At 34.0% G+C, this 19,501-nt stretch overlaps 1 protein-coding gene across 6 annotated transcripts in view; it reads right to left on the bottom strand.

Annotated features, from left to right (window-relative positions):
- Nucleotides 1-17,270, bottom strand: part of KLHL4 (kelch like family member 4) — a 119,296-nt gene extending 102,026 nt beyond the window's left edge. For 4 of the 6 annotated variants that reach the window (XR_007474918.1, XM_004283102.3, XM_049705095.1 and 1 more), the window contains exon 1: nucleotides 16,471-17,268. Coding sequence is in view for 5 of the 6 variants with exons in the window: in XM_004283102.3 (XP_004283150.1) it covers nucleotides 16,471-16,892 (422 nt within the window). In the remaining variant the exon portion in view is untranslated. Of the gene's footprint in view, nucleotides 1-16,470 lie in introns of all 6 variants that reach the window. The other 2 variants (XM_049705097.1, XM_049705094.1) reach the window with 2 other exon arrangements.
- Nucleotides 17,271-19,501: the final 2,231 nt, after the last annotated feature.

Raw genomic sequence — 19,501 nt, 5'->3', positions numbered from 1 at the left:
GATATTTTGAGCAAATCAAATACAAACTGTGGTAGACTATGAAAATAATGATTCTTCTAAGGAGAACAAACAATAAATACAAAGTCACACTTTGTCTGCTGTCCATAACAGTTAACAATTATTCTCTATGTTTGCAACCAGCAGCATAGAGAATATCAAGAGACAGGAGGAAAACTCGTTTGCATTTGGCACAGCAGCGAGAGAGTATTATTATGTACAAGCTCAGGTCTGACCTTTCAATGATGCCTGCTTAAAATTCATAGATATTGATTAAAGAAACTAATATTTTCAAATTTATATTGGTGCTTTTCAGTCACAGTTCACTTTGAAAATCAACTAGGTATATTTTTATAATCGCATATTATTTTGGATGTTTTGTAGAGAAATGACAAATTATGAAAAAAAATCATAAACACAGGGCATTTAGTACTGCTGAATCCCAGAAAAAAAATCATTGAGTGTAAAAATCAGACACTTCAAGCAAAACATAAATTGCCATGAATATGATGTTTTAGCAGAAGGAATCAAGCTACTTTCCAGACAGGCAGGAGACATAAAGGGAACTGGAAATACTGGGGAGAAATTTATATTTAAATAAAAATGATGACAAAAAGTTTTAATTGAGAAAAAATAGTTTTATGTCCTCTTTATTACTTTCTATTAAATGCAGCAGATACTGGATAATGATAAGTCCTCAATAGAAGATTCCAGAAAACCAGCATGAAAACAGTCTAAACCAAAAATGACTCAAAGTTTTAACACTTCTAAGAATATATGAACATATATATATATATATATATATATACACTGTATATTATACTGCATATATGATATGCAGATTATAACCTACATATTCTTGGTCCTTTTTGAATTATCTAATCTCATTAAAATGGCAACTTCTTGTATCTACTGTGCAGTACTCTCTTCTCAAATGTTAATGCATATTTTAGCCATAATTATTTATAAAATAGGGAAGTAAAATGAACATCTCATGTGATTTGTTTTATTTTAGTACTTAAAGAGTCTATGCTCTTTAATGAAACCTGAGAAAGTCAAAGGTTTGGGCAACAATGTCCAGCAAGAGAAGCAGCTCAAATACAAGATTAGGTGCAGCTTTGGGATCCGTAGTGTTATCTCTCTTCTTTCCAAGTTTTCTCACATAACTCCTTGTAATTTAAGTAGAGAAAGACAAACGAATGGGGATGAAGGATGTAGAGCTAGGTGAAGCTCATACTCAAAATCACATGAGTGATATACTGTGGCAGAATTTAAGGCTTTCCCTTCTATTTCACCCTGAGACTCTGGAAAGTGTCCACAAAATAAACATCTAAATAAATAAAATAAAATGAGTTCAGATTATTAATTCCCAAGGTGATCAGTATGAGTAGAATTTACTAAGTAGAATTTTCTAAAAATCATTTTATCTTTTAGCTAGATGTTCTAACTATAGTAATAGTCCTCTAAAAGTTTAATTGCCACTTTTTTTCAATGGCAATTCTGTCACTTTAACTTATGTTTTTGCTCTGCTAATTAAATTACCATACCTAGCAAACTTTAGTGAGATATAGTAGTTTCCAGAAATAAGTATCAATAATACTCATGGTTCATACCCAGTTATGTAGGCATGATATTTTGGCATGGTTGGTTCCTGATACAACCCTGACATAATCAGCCAGAACATGTTTGAGGCTCAAATTAGAATCGCCTAATTCATGTTGAATTCTGTAGCACTCTGTAATCCCTTCTTAGAATACCTGAATTAATTTTAAAAACCAAATAATTATAAAAGTTCCCCATGTCCCCCCTTTTCTGGCCATGTGCTCTTAGTTTCCATTAAATGAGAAGAATGAACTTATAGCTATTGACAAAAATAATTAAATAGATATTGAACAATTTTTTTAAAATACTTGAGTAAAATCTGAAGGTCATGTATGATATTTAAGCTAGTTAAGATTTATTTAAGCATTTCATGAGTAAAACAAATCATATTTATTTAATTGTACCTTGAGAAGAGGGCATGGTTTTTGAAAGCTTGACCTTTTCTAGGAAGTGTGTGTGTGTGTGTGTGTGTGTGTATGTGTGTGTATGAGAAAGAGAGAGAAAAGAGAGAGAGAGAGAGAGATTGTATGTGTGTGTGTGTGTGTGTGTGTGTGTGTGTGTGTAGGCTGGATACTATTTTGGGACCTCTGAGATGAAAGTCACAGAGTCATTCCAGAATTTCCATTTAAAGTTGAAAAACTAGAAAACTATGTAAAATATAAAAAAATAAAATCATTGGAGAACATATTATTTAGAATTCAAATTAATATTATAAACAAAAATTATCTTATCTTTTATTACATCTTCTTGATGTACTCAAAGAGATGTGTTTTTGAAGGACAACTTGTACCAAGTCAATGATCTCTTGGTTCCAACATATCAACTAAAGCAAAAAAGCTGGGAAAATGTCTTGAAATCTTTAGTTTATTCTTTTACACACATATTCACTTGGTTATTTTTCAGCAGTGTAGGTATGACCTTGACCTTAATGGCTCTCTTAGTGATCTGAACACTTATTATAAATTCAAGAGCCATTCTTCTTTCTAGGGTGATGGAGGTAGGGAGGAGAAGAGATATTATTGTACTAGATATAATGAGTTTTATTTATTTTGATTGCACACAAAGGTCAAAGCAAGCCTTCTGGGAAATAACACTGTAACAGTGGTAGCATAGATGAGTGATTAAGATGTTTCTCAACATAAATATAATTTACAAATCAAAAAATTAAATAACAGGCTTGAATTCAATAAATAGAGTATGTTCTGATGTCACAGTGTATACCATTCTCACTACTATTAATAAACCATTTCATGTATCCTGTGATTTAAAGCCTTCAGTGTACTTCACTAATGGTACTGCATACATCAGTAAAAAATAAGAAAAACCTTAACAATACTAAAGATGCAAATGGTTTAATCATTAAAAATGTTTAATAGTCCATTAGCTTATAAGTGCTTCTTAGGTACATTTTCAGAATTAAGCAATCATCATTCAACAAACAAAAGAAATTCTGTTTCTATTTACCTATAAATTAATATATGTGATTTAGTGTAAAATTAAAAAAAATACATATACATGTTCAAATTCTAACTTTTGCAAATAACTTTAAATTATATTTTAACAGTATGTGATGACCAAGCTATTTAAGAATGACTTAATCAGATATCCTCTACTGTTTTACTTTAATAGAACCTTAGAAAGACTATCAGTTTATTCATTCAAAATGAAAGACAATGAAACACTACTTATTAATTTTGCCAAATATATCCCCCACATATAAGCCTTTTCCACACTTTTTGGCAGATTGATATTTTAGCTAAACAATGACTAGAATTCTCATGCACCTGTAAAAATCTATGCTATGCTGGAAGGATAAAAGGAAATAATTTTATGCAAGGGGAAATAACTATTATTTAAACTTGACTGGAAGCAATAACAGATGTTTCATGAATTTTCATGTTTTTGCCAGTATTTTCTTCCCTTTTTTTTTTTTTTTTTTTGCGGTACACGGGCCTCTCACTGTTGTGGCCTCTCCCGTTGCAGAGCACAGGCTCTGGACGCGCAGACTCAGTAGCCATGGCTCACAGGTCCAGCTGCTCCACGGCATGTGGGATCTTCCCGGACCGGGGCACGAACCCGTGTCCCCTGCATTGGCAGGCGGACTCTCAACCACTGCACCACCAGGGAAGCCCCCTTTCTTCCCATTTTAATGGCAAAGAACTTTGAGTACCACCAGCAATTTTTATCCATTTATTTTTACAAGCCTCTTTCAACACAAAAGTAAAAAAAATTCTGTGATAGTCAGACCCTTACTAGATGTATAGCTGTCAACAGAAGACTAACTAAATTATCTAGAGGGAAGAAAGGGGATTTTAAGACTTTTTGGGCTTGAAGAAGAAAAAGTTGCAGGATAACTTTAAAGGTTATCCTAAATGTTTTACATAGATATATTTATCACCAGTTTTATATTGCTGAGAGGAAAATAAGCAAGTAGGGCCTAATTGTTTTAGTATATTTGTTGGTTAGCTTACAGAGAAACTGTCAGTGTTATTTGAATTATCTCCTCATCTTTGAATAAAGTTGCAACATTGATCTACTTAAGAATAACAGCATAAATATGATCTCATTCAGTTCTTGATTACCCATACTACTTATGGGCAGAAGCCAAAAGAGTAGATGATTCCTTGACCAGAGATAGTCATTGTGTTGTTCTTGAACTCCTGAGTGTATGGAGAAGCCCCTGTGTGGTGACAGACAATTTACAAAGCAAAGCATCTATTCTCAAAATGACTGAATATTTTAGATATTTTCTGCAAACAGTAGAATGAATAAGATGATTTAACTATTTTTTATGGTAAAAAAGGTATGTAAAATGTCCTAGTTTATGTCCTTGATGTGGCAGTTATCTGATGTGAAGTGTAAAAATTATTGCATGTAGTTATTTGTAAAAAATTCTGTAAACAGGCTAACATAGGCACTTTTAGACATCAGCTATAATGATGATTGCACACCCATAAATTTATCTAAAGGAAGTAGCTGAATATGCTATTAAGAGAAGAGCACGGTTAAAGTCCAAGATTTAGGAAATTTGGCTTATAGTTACAGTTTTGCCACTAATTAGCTATAGTTATTCTATGTTTTAACCTTTTCTCACACCTGTCTATTTCTTTAAAAGTCCTTTCTAACCAAAATCCTAAGATATTTATAAATGTGCAATTTTTATAAACTTCAGTCAAATGAAACGGGATAAAAAATTCAGAGCATAAATTTCCTTTTTCTTCATATATATAGTAGTTATGAAAATAATTATAGCATATATACTTGCTTTGATCACATGTGGCAAGTTCAAATGTATGTACTTTTATTTCTTTAATATAGAAATAAAAATCATCTCAATCTTGATACATTAGCAAGATGTACACTAATTGCTATCAAACTTGCTTTATCCTTAAGCAAGACAAGTTATTTAGATCAGCCAGGGCTTCCCTGGTGGCACAGTGGTTGAGAGTCCGCCTGCCAATGCAGGGGACACGGGTTCGTGTCCCAGTCTGGGAAGATCCCACGTGCCGCGGAGCGGCTGGGCATGTGAGCCTTGGCCGCTGAGCCTGCGCGTCCGGAGCCTGTGCTCCGCAACGGGAGAGGCCACAACAGTGAGAGGCCCGCATGCCGCAAAAAAATAAATAAATAAAAAATAAGTATCTATAGTATATATAGCATTATATTAGTAATCGTTGTCCAACCTTCAAAATACCTCACCTGAGAGTTGACGGACCACAATGATGGTAAAGTGTCATTGGTTATTTTGTTTCTGAGTTGAAAAATTAACAATAATGAACATTTTCCATGTGGTTGAAATTTGTTGCCATTCTTGGATTAAACTTTCTATGTTTGCATTTCAACACGTCTTGAGTCATTAACCCTACTTCCATCTTAATTATCCTGGGTAGCTTCTATATTAAACACTAGGAGAGCTGAACTGAGTTGCTACCTTGTAACTGCTTTTAAAACTTTTATTGCGAGGGTGTGCTTTTCCATTCCAACTGGAAACTCCATAAGGGTAAGATATATGTTTTTATTCCTTTGTCATCCTTTCACAGAACTTAATAAAGTTCATTACACATGGAAGAATGAAAGGCTAAATTAATGCTGCTGACTATTTTTAAAGCATTTTCTTGGTCAATATTTGAGAACTTAATGTAAATCATAGATTCAAGTGTATTTACTATTCTGTATATAAAGTACAATCAATTATTATGCTTTATAACCTATTATACTTTATATGAGACCTTGCTGTTTTATTTATTGCATGTTTACAAATATATCAAGTATTAGGATCCTGTAGGAATCCTGACAAATTAGGCTTGCAGGAGCTGATGAAGTGTTTTTTAAAGTTTGGTTCAGAAGTTTGTTAAAAATTCAGATTCCTAAATCTCACCTCAAAACTAATAAGTTAAATTCTCTGGTAGTGGATACTGAGTAACTACATTTTTAACAAGCTCCCCAGATTATTTTTGGGCACAGTGAAGTCCAAGATCCTATTTGCACTAACAAGAAAGAGAATTGCCCCAGGTATAGCTCATTAAACTAGCATCTCTGAAAATTATCTGCCTCCCACACTCCATTACAACCAACATAATACTGGAAGTCCTAGCCAGAGCATTTAAGAAGATAAATAAAAGTTATCCCAATCAGAAGGGAAGAAGAAAAATTATCTGTGTTTGCAGACAACATGCTCTTATATGTAGATAACCCTAAAGACTCCTCAAAAAAGCTGGTAGAACTAATCAACAAATTCAGTAAAGTTGCAGGATACAAAATAAACATTTAAAATCCTTTCTGTTTCTACACCAACAACAACCTACCTAAAAAGGAAATTAAGAAAACTATTCCATTTACAAAAGTGTCAAGAAGAATAAAACACTTAGGAATAATGAAATTGAACCTTATGGCATATACAAAAATCAACTCACAATGGATTAAAGATTTTAATGAAAACCTGAAACCATAAAACTCCTAGCAGAAAACATGGGGAAAAAGCTTCAAGACATTGGTCTTGGCAATAATTTCTTGGATATAATACCAAAGCACAAGCAACAAAAATGAAAATAGACTAGTGGGAATACATCAAACTAAAAGTACATAAAATAGCAAAGGAAACAATCAATACTCAAAAGGAAAATAACAAAGGAAACAATCAATACTCAAAAGGCAACCTATGGAATGGAAGAAAATATTTATAAACCATCTATCTGATAAGGGTTAATATCTAAAATATGTAAGGGACTCACACAAGTCAATAGCAAAGAAACAAATAATCTGATTTAAAAATGGGCAAAGAAATAGACACTTCTTCAAAGAAGACATACAAATGGCCAACAGGTATATAAAAAGGTGCTCAACATCACTAATCATCAGGGAAATACAAATCAAACCCACAGTGAGATATCATCTCAAATCTGTTAAAAATACTATTATAAACACAACAACAACAAAAAAACAAATGATAACAAGTGCTGGCGAGGATGTGGAGAAATCAGAACCTTTGTTATATGTTGATGGGAATGTAAAATGGTGCAGCTGCGAAGGAAATCAGTTTGGAACATCCCCAAAAACTTAAAAATAGAACTACCACAGGATTCAGCAATCACACTTCTTGATATATATCATTAAAAAAATTGAAATCAGTTTCTTGAGGAGATATTTTCACTGCCATGTTCATTGCATCATTAGTCACAGTATCCAAGACATGGAAACAGCCTAAGTTTCCATTAACAGATGGATGCATAAAGACAATGTGGTATATACATACAATAGAGTATTATTCGCCTTAGAGAAATCCTGCCTTATACGACAACATCGGTGAACCTGGAGGGCATCATGCTAAGTGAAATAAGCCAGTCACAGAAGGACAAAAGCTGTATTATTTCATTTATATAAAGTACATAAAATAATCCAACTCATAAAAACAGAGAGTAGAATGGTGGTTTCCGGTGACTGGGGGGGAGTGGGAAATGGAGAGTTGTTGTTGAATGGATGGAGTTTCAATTATACAACTTGAATAGGTTCTAGAGATCTGCTCTACAACTTTGTGTCTATACTCTATTGTGTACTTAAAATTTTGTTGAGAGGATAGAACTCAATTTAAGTATTCTTGCCACAATAAAACTAAAGCTAAAAAGATATTTTTGAAAATTAAAAATCACTTATTCAAATGTTTAGTGAACTGCTCAGAGTCCTGGAATACCATTCAACTAGACCTTGAAAAAAAAAAAAGCATCATACTTTTTAAAATCTAAACATCCTAAATGGATATTCCACATGTCAAGTCCTATATTTTCTATTTTTTCTCACCACATTTTTTTCCCTTAAAGCATTATATATATTAACATGCTTTCTTTGCTACCATTCATTACTTTGTTTTTCCTGTGTAATGGAATGTTGGAGAATCTGAGGAAAGCAAGTGGAACTTCTCCCTAAAATTACTCACAGACAAAATATTTTTCTTTTTTTCGGTACGCGGGCCTCTCACTGTTGTGGCCTCTTCCGTTGTGGAGCACAGGCTCCGGACGCGCAGGCTCAGCGGCCATGGCTCACGGGCCCAGCCGCTCCGCGGCATGTGGGATCTTCCCAGACCGGGGCATGAACCCATGTCCCCTGCATCGGCACGCGGACTCTCAACCACTGCGCCACCAGGGAAGCCCGTAGACACAAAATATTTGAATAACTTCTTGGACGTTAAAAAACCCAGACCTCTAAGATAAAGTCCAGATAGTCCTTATCTGTCTTTTAAGATCTTCCATGATCTATGCCTGACCTTCCTTTTTTGCTTAACTTTGTACTATTCTCCAATGTATATCATTCACTTCAGCCAAACTGAAATCTGTCATTTGAGCACACCTTAAATTTCTATGTTTCAGTGCCTTTTTCAAGGTACTGTGTTTGTCCTCCTACCTAGAATTGATTCTTCCCCATATCTGTATCAAAACGCTATCCATCCTTAAACTTGGTCTCAAATCATGCTCCTCCATGAAACATTCTAAGATTGCTCTGGTCAGAAGAATTATTTCTTGTCTTTGAATGCCTAGCAGTTTCAATGACCAAGCAACTTAAACTGTTTTTGCAATACACTCTTTTTTTTATTGCCATAAACCTTCCAAGTAGATGCACTTTAGCTCCCCAACAGTATTTTAAGTCTCAAGTGGGAATCAACATCTATTATTTATCTTTCATCTTTAAAGTGCCTAAGAAAACATAATGCATACAATTGGAATTCAATAAAACTTGTTGAATGGCAGAAACAAATGAATATCAACATCTTATTTAAGCAATTGGCTTGTTGAATGTTACAACAGAATTCAGACTAAATTAAAGAGTTGCCTAAAGTGTTATGTGACAGTCTGTTACACATGCAATTGTTTATTAGTATTGTTATAGACAATGCAATCAACATTAGCCAGAAAAGGACATCTAAATGCCACTGTGTTGAAGCAATCTAGTTATACAGGGAAAATGTGGACAAAAGACTTAACAGTTAGCTTCTATTGAGTGAGCTGAAAGTGAAATAACCAAGAACCCATCACATGTTAAAGACCTGCCAAAAACACTTGTAAGGTGTATAGTATGGCTCCTGAAGAAGCAATAGCAATACACAGTGTGTAAGAAGGGCAACAAGTTTACATTCTGTACAATAGCATTTGAAAGCATGAAAAGGACAAGCCACTTCGACTAACAGTAACAGGTTAAGAAAAGTTAACCAGGAGTAAAAAAGCATTCACTTCTGATAGTTTCAATAAACATAATTGCTAGTATTGCTCTCCTCCAGTGCAAATGCTAGTGATATGTAAGTATTATATCTATATATTGATTTGGGAAATAATTATTTTACAATGTTTTCAGAGTAAAAACATATGTTGAATAAAATTTCAGTAATACTTTTTCCATCCTAAAACATCAGATAATGAAAACTATTTGATTTTGATTTTCTCACTTTTAGTTACATTCTCTTAGATAGTTATTTTTAAGTCTATTTACAAAATCTTATTTCTCAACCACTGGGATACATATTGTCCATTCTCTTTAGTGAAATTGTAATCTTAATGGAATGGAATCACCATGAATAAAATATACTCAATGGCTGTATTTTTCATTTTAGCATGGAGTAATACAGATTTTTATATAAAGAAGCTTGTTTTATATGTGCCATTGTTTCCTCCTAAGAGATAAACCACAGACAGTAATATGAAGAAATAGAAAAAATGTGGCAGGCCATATTTTCATTTGAAAGCTCCAATAAATATATACCACTTCATTAGTAACCATGGTGTTCTGGAGTGATTAAATAAAAATGAGTTTATTTATACCCAACTATGACTTTATTAATTGCTATGCCCTTAAAAGTTGGTCCAAGCCAAATGATAGAATCAATATCATGGGGATAAGAATTGAAATTGCATGTAATGTTTAGTTGTTAACAGAACTTTAACTGATTTCCCTAAGATTGCCCTTAGGATAAAATCTTGTTGCTAATGTATAAGATTTTTGCATGGAGGAGATAACAGCCCACTAATTTTTTTTTCAGCCCACTGATTTTGATTTGGTATCCTTCTATTCAGCTGCCAAAGAACAAAAATAAACAAAACTAACAAATAACAACATGTACTCAATTCTTAAAATTGGGTGGTCTTCCAGCATTGATTTACTAAATCTATTTACTAAGATAGTCTTTGCTAAAATATTGTACATTTTTAAAGAAAAATTGTGATAGTGTAATGATAGTATAGGGAGTTCCTATAAACCCCACATCCAATTTTCCCTATTATCAATATCTTACACTAGTCTGGCACATTTGTTACCATTAATTGACCAGTTTTGATACATCATTATTAATTAAAGTCCATTCTTTATTCAGATGTCCTCAGTTTTTACCTAAAGTCCTTTTTCTTTTCCATATCACATTTATTCATCATGTATTCTTAGGCACTTCTTGGTTGTGACAGTTTCTCAGATTTTCATTGTTTTTGATGACATTTACAGCTTGAAGATTAAACACCAAGCATTTTGAAAAATGTCCTCCTATTTGGATTTGTCTGATGTTTTTCTCATGATTAGATTGGGATGGGGACGATGGGTTTTATGGAGGTAGAAGACAGAAGTAAAGTGCCATTCTCATCACACCATACCAAGTATATATACTGTCAACACTGCTGAGCAGTTTTGATGTTAACCTTGATTACCTGGCTGAGAGTATTCTTCATGTTTCTCCACTGTAAATGTACTCTTCCCCCACCACGCTTCCATGCTATACTCACTCTCCGAAAAGAAGTCACTATGTGCAGCCCACACTTAAGGTACAGTGTTCAGCTCCACCTCCTTGAGGACAGAGTATGTACATAAATTATTTGGAATTCTTCTGCACCAGAGATTTGTTTTTTCTGTCTTATTTATTTAAACATTGATTTATATCAATACAGACTTAAATTTTTATTTTTTACTTAGGTTTATAATACTTTTTTTTTGTTTGTTTGCTAATATTGTTCCAGCTTTGGCCATTAGGAGCTTTTTCAGTTGGCTTCTGTGTCCCTTTGACATACCCCCATGATTACTTTTTTGAGGACTTTCTACTTTATGGCACAAGATATTCCAGATTCATCTTGCAGAATACTGACTTATGTTTCTTTATTAAGGATCCAGTGTTCCCCAGTCCTCCACCTCAATTTTAGTTTTTCATCTCCTTCAAATATAAGAATTTCACACTGATATACATATACACATACACACATATACATGTATACATATGTGTGTATGTATGTGCATGTGTGTATATATATAGCATTGAAACTATTTTTACTTACAAGGTCATAGGAAAGAAATCAAAAAGATTAGTATTAAGGGGCAGATGTCTTACAAAAATCAGAAAGGAGATATACAAGTTTAAAAAATAAATTTTAATGTACTAAGTGATTGAATATTTAAGCAATGTTTAACAGGTCAATGCAATTAATATGCTGCTCCTGAAGTCACATATTAAGTAGTACCACATACTTTAAGTTCTTTATTTATATTTCCAAATGCAGAAGAAAAATGATTCTTGTCTTTCAAATACCAGAAATAACTATAGGTGCTTAATCATAATACTTAAAGAAACATGACCCTAACATATTGCCAGATGCCTAGATGGAAAGGAGTCCCAATTTTCTCAAATATTAAATATATTTTAATTAATGTTAGCTTAAATATATATGCAATACCACAATGTTAAGAATGAGTCGTGAGGACCATGGTACCTCACTCTCAGGAAAGAGGCTGTGAGTAGCAAGGATTTAAAATCAACCAACATAAGTTCATTAGGAATTAGGAATGTTAGGAATCATTGCACTAAGTTTAAATTATGTGTTAAAATATTCTAAATTTAGTAAAGCAATTGAATAACTTATGTAGTTTTATATGGTACATTTTAACCCATCGACAAAAGGATTTAACCTTAAATTTTCTATAAACAACAATAAACCTGTAGTTAGCTCCTTATTCTTTCCTTTGAAATAACAGTTTCTACTGAATAATGCAGTGTGAAATTAAGTAACACAGGCCTAGTTCTGAACTTTAGAAGGCCACATTATTTTTGCCTTGTAAGAAGATAAGCAAAAACCACAACAGATATCCAACAAAATAATACCCAGAGAAAGATGTGAATGTTACCTTTACATTCAAAAATTTTCCTTGGGAACATGCGAAAATATATGTAAAATATTTAGTGCCTGGAACATGGTAAAGGTTTACAAAAGGTACTTATTATTTTTAATGTTGTATTATTACTGTTACTTTTCCAAAATCATCTGCTACCACTTTCCAAAATCATCTGCTACCACTTTCCAAAATAATCTGCTACCCTTTAAAAACCCTACTCCAGCTGCACTAGCCTCCTTGTGTTTAAACATATCAAGCACACTCCCATCTCAGGGCTCTTGAAATTGCTGTTCTGTCTTCCTGGAAAGTGCTCCCTGTAAATAACCAGGTACCTTACTTCCTACTTTATGAGAAAAGATATTACAATAAACTTCATTATTTAAGATTTCTCTTATGCATAAATATTTCCCAAGCATATTCCATATCACAGATGGATCTGTGTTGAGGATGAAGACGCACAATACATTTGGCCTTATCTGAATTGTTTTGTTAAGAAAGCAAATACACCATCATGTGTCCATTTTCACAAAGGACACAGGGGCCACTGTACATGAGGCATATGGTCTGCTGGCTGCATAGCCAGAACCTCAGAGGACAAAATGACACCATGGTTAACAGGATGGCTGGAAAGTCTCCTCTGTGACCATGGAATATGCATGTGATCTTAAAGTCACTATAGTAAACAACAAGTCTGGACATATTTTTGAATTCACCAGTTAAGGGTGTTTGGAACATTAATCAATGGACTGTGTGGGGACATGTGGCATTGATGTAAATAGAAAAAATATGGATGGAGGTTAGGGGCTCCCCTGTAGCACAGCAGCAGTAACCTCTCATTTGTTTGAATTTTTGAGTCAGACACCCTCATGGCTGTCTCTTCATTTAGATGGCTTCACTTCATTTAGATCTCTGCTCAAATGTTACCTCATCAGAAAGGCCTTCCCTATCTGAAGGAGTATCCCTTCTTCACTCTATTCCCTCTAATTATTTTTTCTTCATAGTACTTACAACCATTTAAGTACTACATTTTGGTTTATTTTTATTATCTCTCTCTCCCCATTAGAATGTATACTCTATGAAAACAGGTTCTCTGTTTTGATCCTGTTTTATCCCCAGTGCCTAGAAGTGTGCCTGACACCCAATGGTGCTCAATATTTGTGGAATGAATTATTAATTAATTCTAGGTCTTATTCATCCAATCCCCCCTTCTTCGGGATATCAAAGTATATAGTGCCAGCTGCTCTTTTTTTTTTTTTCTAGGCAAGCTCACTTGAAAACTGAAAAGGTCTCAAATGGAGGGAATTTGGAGTCTTGTCTAACACTGCAATACTGGAAAAGATATACAAAATCATATATCATACAATTAGTAATTTATGCAAAAACCAAAAGCCCCAACAGGTAGTATGAGGGTATTATCCCCATTCCTGCTAATTCCTTAAAACTAAACACCCCTGTGAATCTCCAGCTTTGCACTGGGGCATGTTGTTCTGGGCCCATACACATATCATCAGCATTTTATTTAATGTTCTCAAGCGCAATGAGGAGATAACCGCATTTGTCTTGGCAAATGCAGTTTACCACTTTATACACCTGGGTACTTAGGCATCATCTCTTTATGAGCAGTTAAAATATATATTATATATATATATACATATATATATAATCTTATAACTAAATATTCTGTAATATAAAGGCATAATCATAATACACTTAAAATATTCTGATTTTTGGAATTCTAGGGATGAAATAAAGAAAATAAAGGACATTGAGCAAGGTCATTATGGGGAAGCAAAGATGCAGAGTTCGTAGATAACTAGGACAAAAAGAAAATGATAATTGAGCCCAGGCATACTGATATGTGCATACTCACGGTGTGGGATCGTGATACAGAGTTGCTCATAAATGAAGTACATACTATACTTCAATTACATAGGAATGTATTGAGGTTTTTAAATTCCACAAAAACATATTAATATAACTTAATACCTTGGCTTTACTATCTGTTTTAGTAGTAATGGTAGTTTATTCAACTATATTACATGTTAGTAATTTAGTCCATTCTCTATTAATCCCCTGCAATATCTGTAGGAAGCAGGATGGCTTAAAGACCTTTATTTTGCCCCAAGTGTTAGAGCCCATCTTGTGTTCTCCACACTGACTGCCATTTTTGTTTGTTTGTTTGTTTTTTAACCACAAGACTTCTATTGAGGGGATAACAGGTTGCTGCCAACTTCGCAGGATTTTTTTCTCCTGCTTCTCAATTTTGTTGAAAAAGAGAGGCATTAGGAAAATGGGGCATAAAAGAGTTCCTTATCAAACTCTCTTTACCCAAGATGAAACAATTCAGAATGGGTAATGATAGATTAATAAACCATCATATTTCAATTAATAAGGTCCTCAATTTACCCCTTCTCTTCTGCTTAAAATATCCTTGGCACATCTATAAAACCACTTCCTGTATTTATTTTAAGAAAATATTAACTTTCCACTGTAACCATATGATATTTAAGAGAAAATTTTTTAGAACATGAACACTATCAAGAATAAAATAAAAAGAAAAATATATTAAAAAATATTACTTGGTGACAATTTATATTCGACATTTTATCTGGCATTTTCATTTAGCAACTAATTTATTGTAAATATATTCTCATGCTGGAAAATCAGTTTAGGGATCCTCAAAGAATTTTGTCAGGAAGTCACAGTGGATAATTTAAATTATTCTACAACAGAGTCAAATGTGCTTAATATTAACTTCCAAATTCAGCAGTTTTTAAAATTGTTGTCCATGGTGAGGGGAAATAATTTGAAAACCTGCTGAATCTAAAGCATAGATTATATATTACTTTGAAATCCAAGTATTTGTACTAAATACAACCTGCAATCCCAAAAGTTATACAGTATTTTCTGGAGTAATCACAAAAATATTTAGGAAAATTCTTACATACACATTTTATTTCTTAAGACATCTGTATCACAATCTATTATTATACTTAAATTCATTTCAAAACATCATTTCATTATTTACATTTCATACAGAAAGACTGAGTTCGTATAAAGGTATCATTTTGCACAGTTGTTTTGTCTTTTGCCATAATGTTGTTATGCTGTTTTTTCTATTGATTATGTTTTAAAATTATGGAAGCAAGGAACTGTCAGGTAGATATATTGCAAAAACACATCTAGAAGCAAATTTGCCAGTCCTTCTCCTCTAAACTTATGTAGAGACACAGTATACCAAATATCCAGATTTCTAAATAAGTTAGCATACCTTCATGTTGAACTGCTATAAAATTTAAGACATTTCAAAAATACCTTTTTCTGTAGCTCTTTTACACTTTAATTACATTACCAAAATTAATTGTGTTAATTGTGTCTACAACATGTTGGGGAAATAAAATCTGATAATGAAACAAGAAAAAAAAAAGTAAAGATCTACTAGATTAAGTTATGTTAGACAATATTAGAGGAGGGAACATAATTTCCTTCCACTCAAATAATTCTGGTGGACAGAAAAATAAAGTCAAATATTTTATGAGCTATACTTAAACTATACTTTATTATCACTTCTTATTCAATTTTAATATTCTGAAACACCTGACATGTTCCATTTCCTACTTTAAGATCTCACTGCTGTAAGCAACATTTCATTACTTGCTTTATGCAAAATATTTTCATAATTGCAAGCTAGCTATGAAACTAACACAACTTGAAAGAAATCTCAAATGCCAAAGGAAACTGTTCTGTACTCTCACATAAAGATAACATTTATCAAGCGTCAGTATAGCAACCACGTACTAAGGAATAGATAAGGATGTGCTGAGCAGTCAGAGCTTTTATTTTGTCAGAGTTGGCCTGACAAAGTCAGAAAGAGTTCTATATAATTCATCACACTTGTACAAAAAATCATAACTATTTGAACATTCAAGCCATAGAGGATATATACAGAAAATTAGCAATTATAATAAACATCTCTTAGAACTGAAACAGTATTCTTAATGGAATTGGAATGGAATAGGAAAAGTAAACTCACAACTGTAAAGCATATATCCCATTAATTATCAAAATGAATGTATTATTACTATTTTCCTTTATAGACCTAGAGGAGGGGGTTACTCGGAGACCCTGATTGGCTGCATACAAATTCAGAGATTATTATAACACTTTTATTTAAACATTAAATGAGAGTTTTAGAGGATAAGTTAACCTAAGCTATGACTTTGTTGTTATGTTTTCGAAAACTCCTACCTTGCTGTTGAATCTTCTGTATTGTCATCAGCCATCATCTCCAAATCTTGTGAGTGTTTCTCACAAGCTTCTTTGAACAAATTCTCCTCTGGAACTGCTTTAGGAGTATCTTCATTTGCTCGAAGATGTTCTATCAGGTTTTGTGGGTGCCAATTCTGAAGGGCTCTTTGATGGGAAGGGGCCGATCCTGGCACTGGTGTCAGTATGTTGTGGTGGACAGGACTATTGCTTTTCTTCAGTCCATTTCTGTCCCGAGAGTGGTTCTTCAACCTGCCCTGAACCGGGGTCCCTCTATGCTCATATCCTTCCTGCTGAAGGCAGTTTCCAGTGTTGGGCGAACCTTGAGAAGGATGACTAAACCACCTCCAGCGTAGTCTTAGGATCTGTTTCACATCAAACTCTTTCTTGCCAGCCACTGACATCGTTGCAGGAGGAAAGACAAAAGCCTTCTCTCACAGAAAGGAAACAGCCTTTGTTATCTCTTGTTTCTCTGCCTCTTCTGTAGGACTAACAAAAGCATAAGTGCCGAGAGCAGTCTTTCTTGCTCTCCCCTCCCCCGCTGTCTGTGGTATACTGTGAATACTTCTAGCTTTCCAGCTGAAGCAGAAAGCTGCAGCTAACAGTGTAGGTGGGAACCCATACAGACAGGATGATGAGGTCAGACCTTAAACAAGTAAATCAGCTTAGCACAGGAAAGCAGCTACCACAACACACTCCAGCTGCTAGATTTGCACACTCCCAGCCCTCCTGCCTGGACTTGCAAATATCTAACCCAGCTCCTTCCTAACTGAAGTACAGTAGCTTCAGCCTTTAAATCCAAGCAAGTGAGCAAAAGCAAAGTGTTTAAATTCACTTCCTTCTAGATCCCACTCACCCCATCCCCTGCCAGATTTCATTTCCTGGCAACCCACTTTTAAAATGTGCCACTTTGTCCTAGGAGAATTTGTAACAGGGAATTCATTATGATCTATTTTGGGGTTCTTATGGAAAATTTGATGGTGGTTCATTAAGGGAAAACATCTTGTCATCTGTCCCCTCATGCACGTTTGTAGTTATTTTTATAAAATAACTGAAAATATGAGTGTCTTTATAGAAATATTTGCTTGAAAACTTGAACAATTCCAGAAACATAAGAAACTGTTGCTTACCCATGACTAAAAACACACACTCCACTAGGGAATGTAGTAACAGTATTTTAAGTCTACAGCTGAAGGAAGAGAGCAGTGTTTTTCTAAGCTCATTAGGTTAGAAGACATGTCTTCTCTCAGGAACCAAAACTTGAAAACGAATACTTCATCCTGGCTCCATGCCAGTATAAACACTTCCTTATCATGCTCTTTACTTTCACAGGCAGTGTTAAAGGTCTATTTTCTTTGTTCAAAAGTCCGTATGAGAGGATGCAAAAGAATGTTTTGAAGTAACTCCAAATTGTCACATAACTCAGCAATAACTGTGCACAAAGTACTTTGAGGTATGAATCAGAATCACTACTGTGTACAGGGATAAATGTTTCTATAACAGTATTGTATCAGGAATGTATTCACCAATGCCATTTTGAAATTTAGTTTGAACTTTATAACTTCCATGTCATGCATACATGTGATAAGGGGGAATTGTACCATTGGATCCTTAGAAAGAATATTGAAATTGTAAGGCTTTGATTTTAGTTCTGGCTTTACAGTCAATGAGCTGTATGATATTGGACAAGTCATTTTACTTCTTTACATCAGTTATGAAGAACTGATATGGAGGCTGAACAAATTTCCAAGTTTATACTTGCAATGGATTTTAAAAAATTTGGAAATAGAGAATAAAATGAATATCTTTTTGTAAGTTTTGGTAGATATTTTACCTGCAATTATCTATAAATCTAATTATACCTTTTCCTTTCCCCTCTTGTTTTTGTAGGTGTAATGGGAAATTTATGTGTCAACTTAAATGGCCTACAGGGTACCCAGATATTTAGTCAAACATTGTTTTGGGTGTTTCTGTGAAGGTGTTTTTGGATGAGCTTAACATTTAAATCAACAGACTAATAGATTGTCTTCCCTAGTGTGGGTGGGCCTCTTCTAATCAGTTGAAAGCCTGAATAAGCAGAATACTGACACTCTAAGAGGAAATTTCTCCTGCCTGACAGCCATCAAGCTGGGACCTCATTTTTTTTGTTTTGTTTTCCTGACTTCAGGCTCAGACTGAAATATTGACTCTTCTTGGATCTCAAGCCTGCTGGCCTTTGGATTAAAACTATACCATCAGCCCTCCTGGGTCTCCAACTTGCTGACTACAGATCTTGGGACTTGTCAGCCTCCATAATTATGTGAGCCAATTCCTTATAATAAATCAATTTCTGTCTATCTACCTATCTACATCTCTATCTATCAATATTTTTCTAATACTAAGCAATTAGTAAATACACACTGATAGATATATAGTTGATTTTTATACCAATTATAAGCAGGTTACTCCCATCTTCAATTTTCCAAACTATTTTCCAATAAGCTCCTTAAGCCTCAGTGTTTGCATGTATCATCCTTCCACCTTGGTGAATGTGCTGTCTGCTGCTGTTACTTAGCATATATATAATTGAAGAGAATCTCAAATAGTTCTTTTGAGGAGCCCCAGACACAGTGAGTCCTGACAACTAAACATGAATTACCTTTCTGTTACCTGGGTAGATAACATTCCAAGTAAATGCCTAGTCAAGATTTGTATTTTAGGCCTTTGTATTCCCCACTGTGCCTAAAACACGGTGTTGGACATAGAGTAAGCGAACTGTAAATACCAGGCAGAATGAATAAAATATTATAATAGAAGTGTAAATAGTATGTGGTAGGCACAAGAAGAATTACTGATTTGGCCACCTAAGTAGCTCTAAATAATACCTTATTGGATACTAAGAATCTGCAACCTTATTTTCCTAATATGTTCCCTGAGCTTGTTAATGATTCAGATATAATTGTATATTTCCCTGTGTACCTTTTATAAGATGAATAGTAACTAATACCTGTCAAAATGTAAACACTGATAGTAC

This window comes from Orcinus orca, chromosome X (genome assembly GCF_937001465.1).
Source record: "Orcinus orca chromosome X, mOrcOrc1.1, whole genome shotgun sequence".
NCBI classification, from domain to species: domain Eukaryota; kingdom Metazoa; phylum Chordata; class Mammalia; order Artiodactyla; family Delphinidae; genus Orcinus; species Orcinus orca.
The sequence above is the reverse complement of the archived record's forward strand: the minus strand, read 5'-3'. Positions and strand labels throughout refer to the sequence as shown.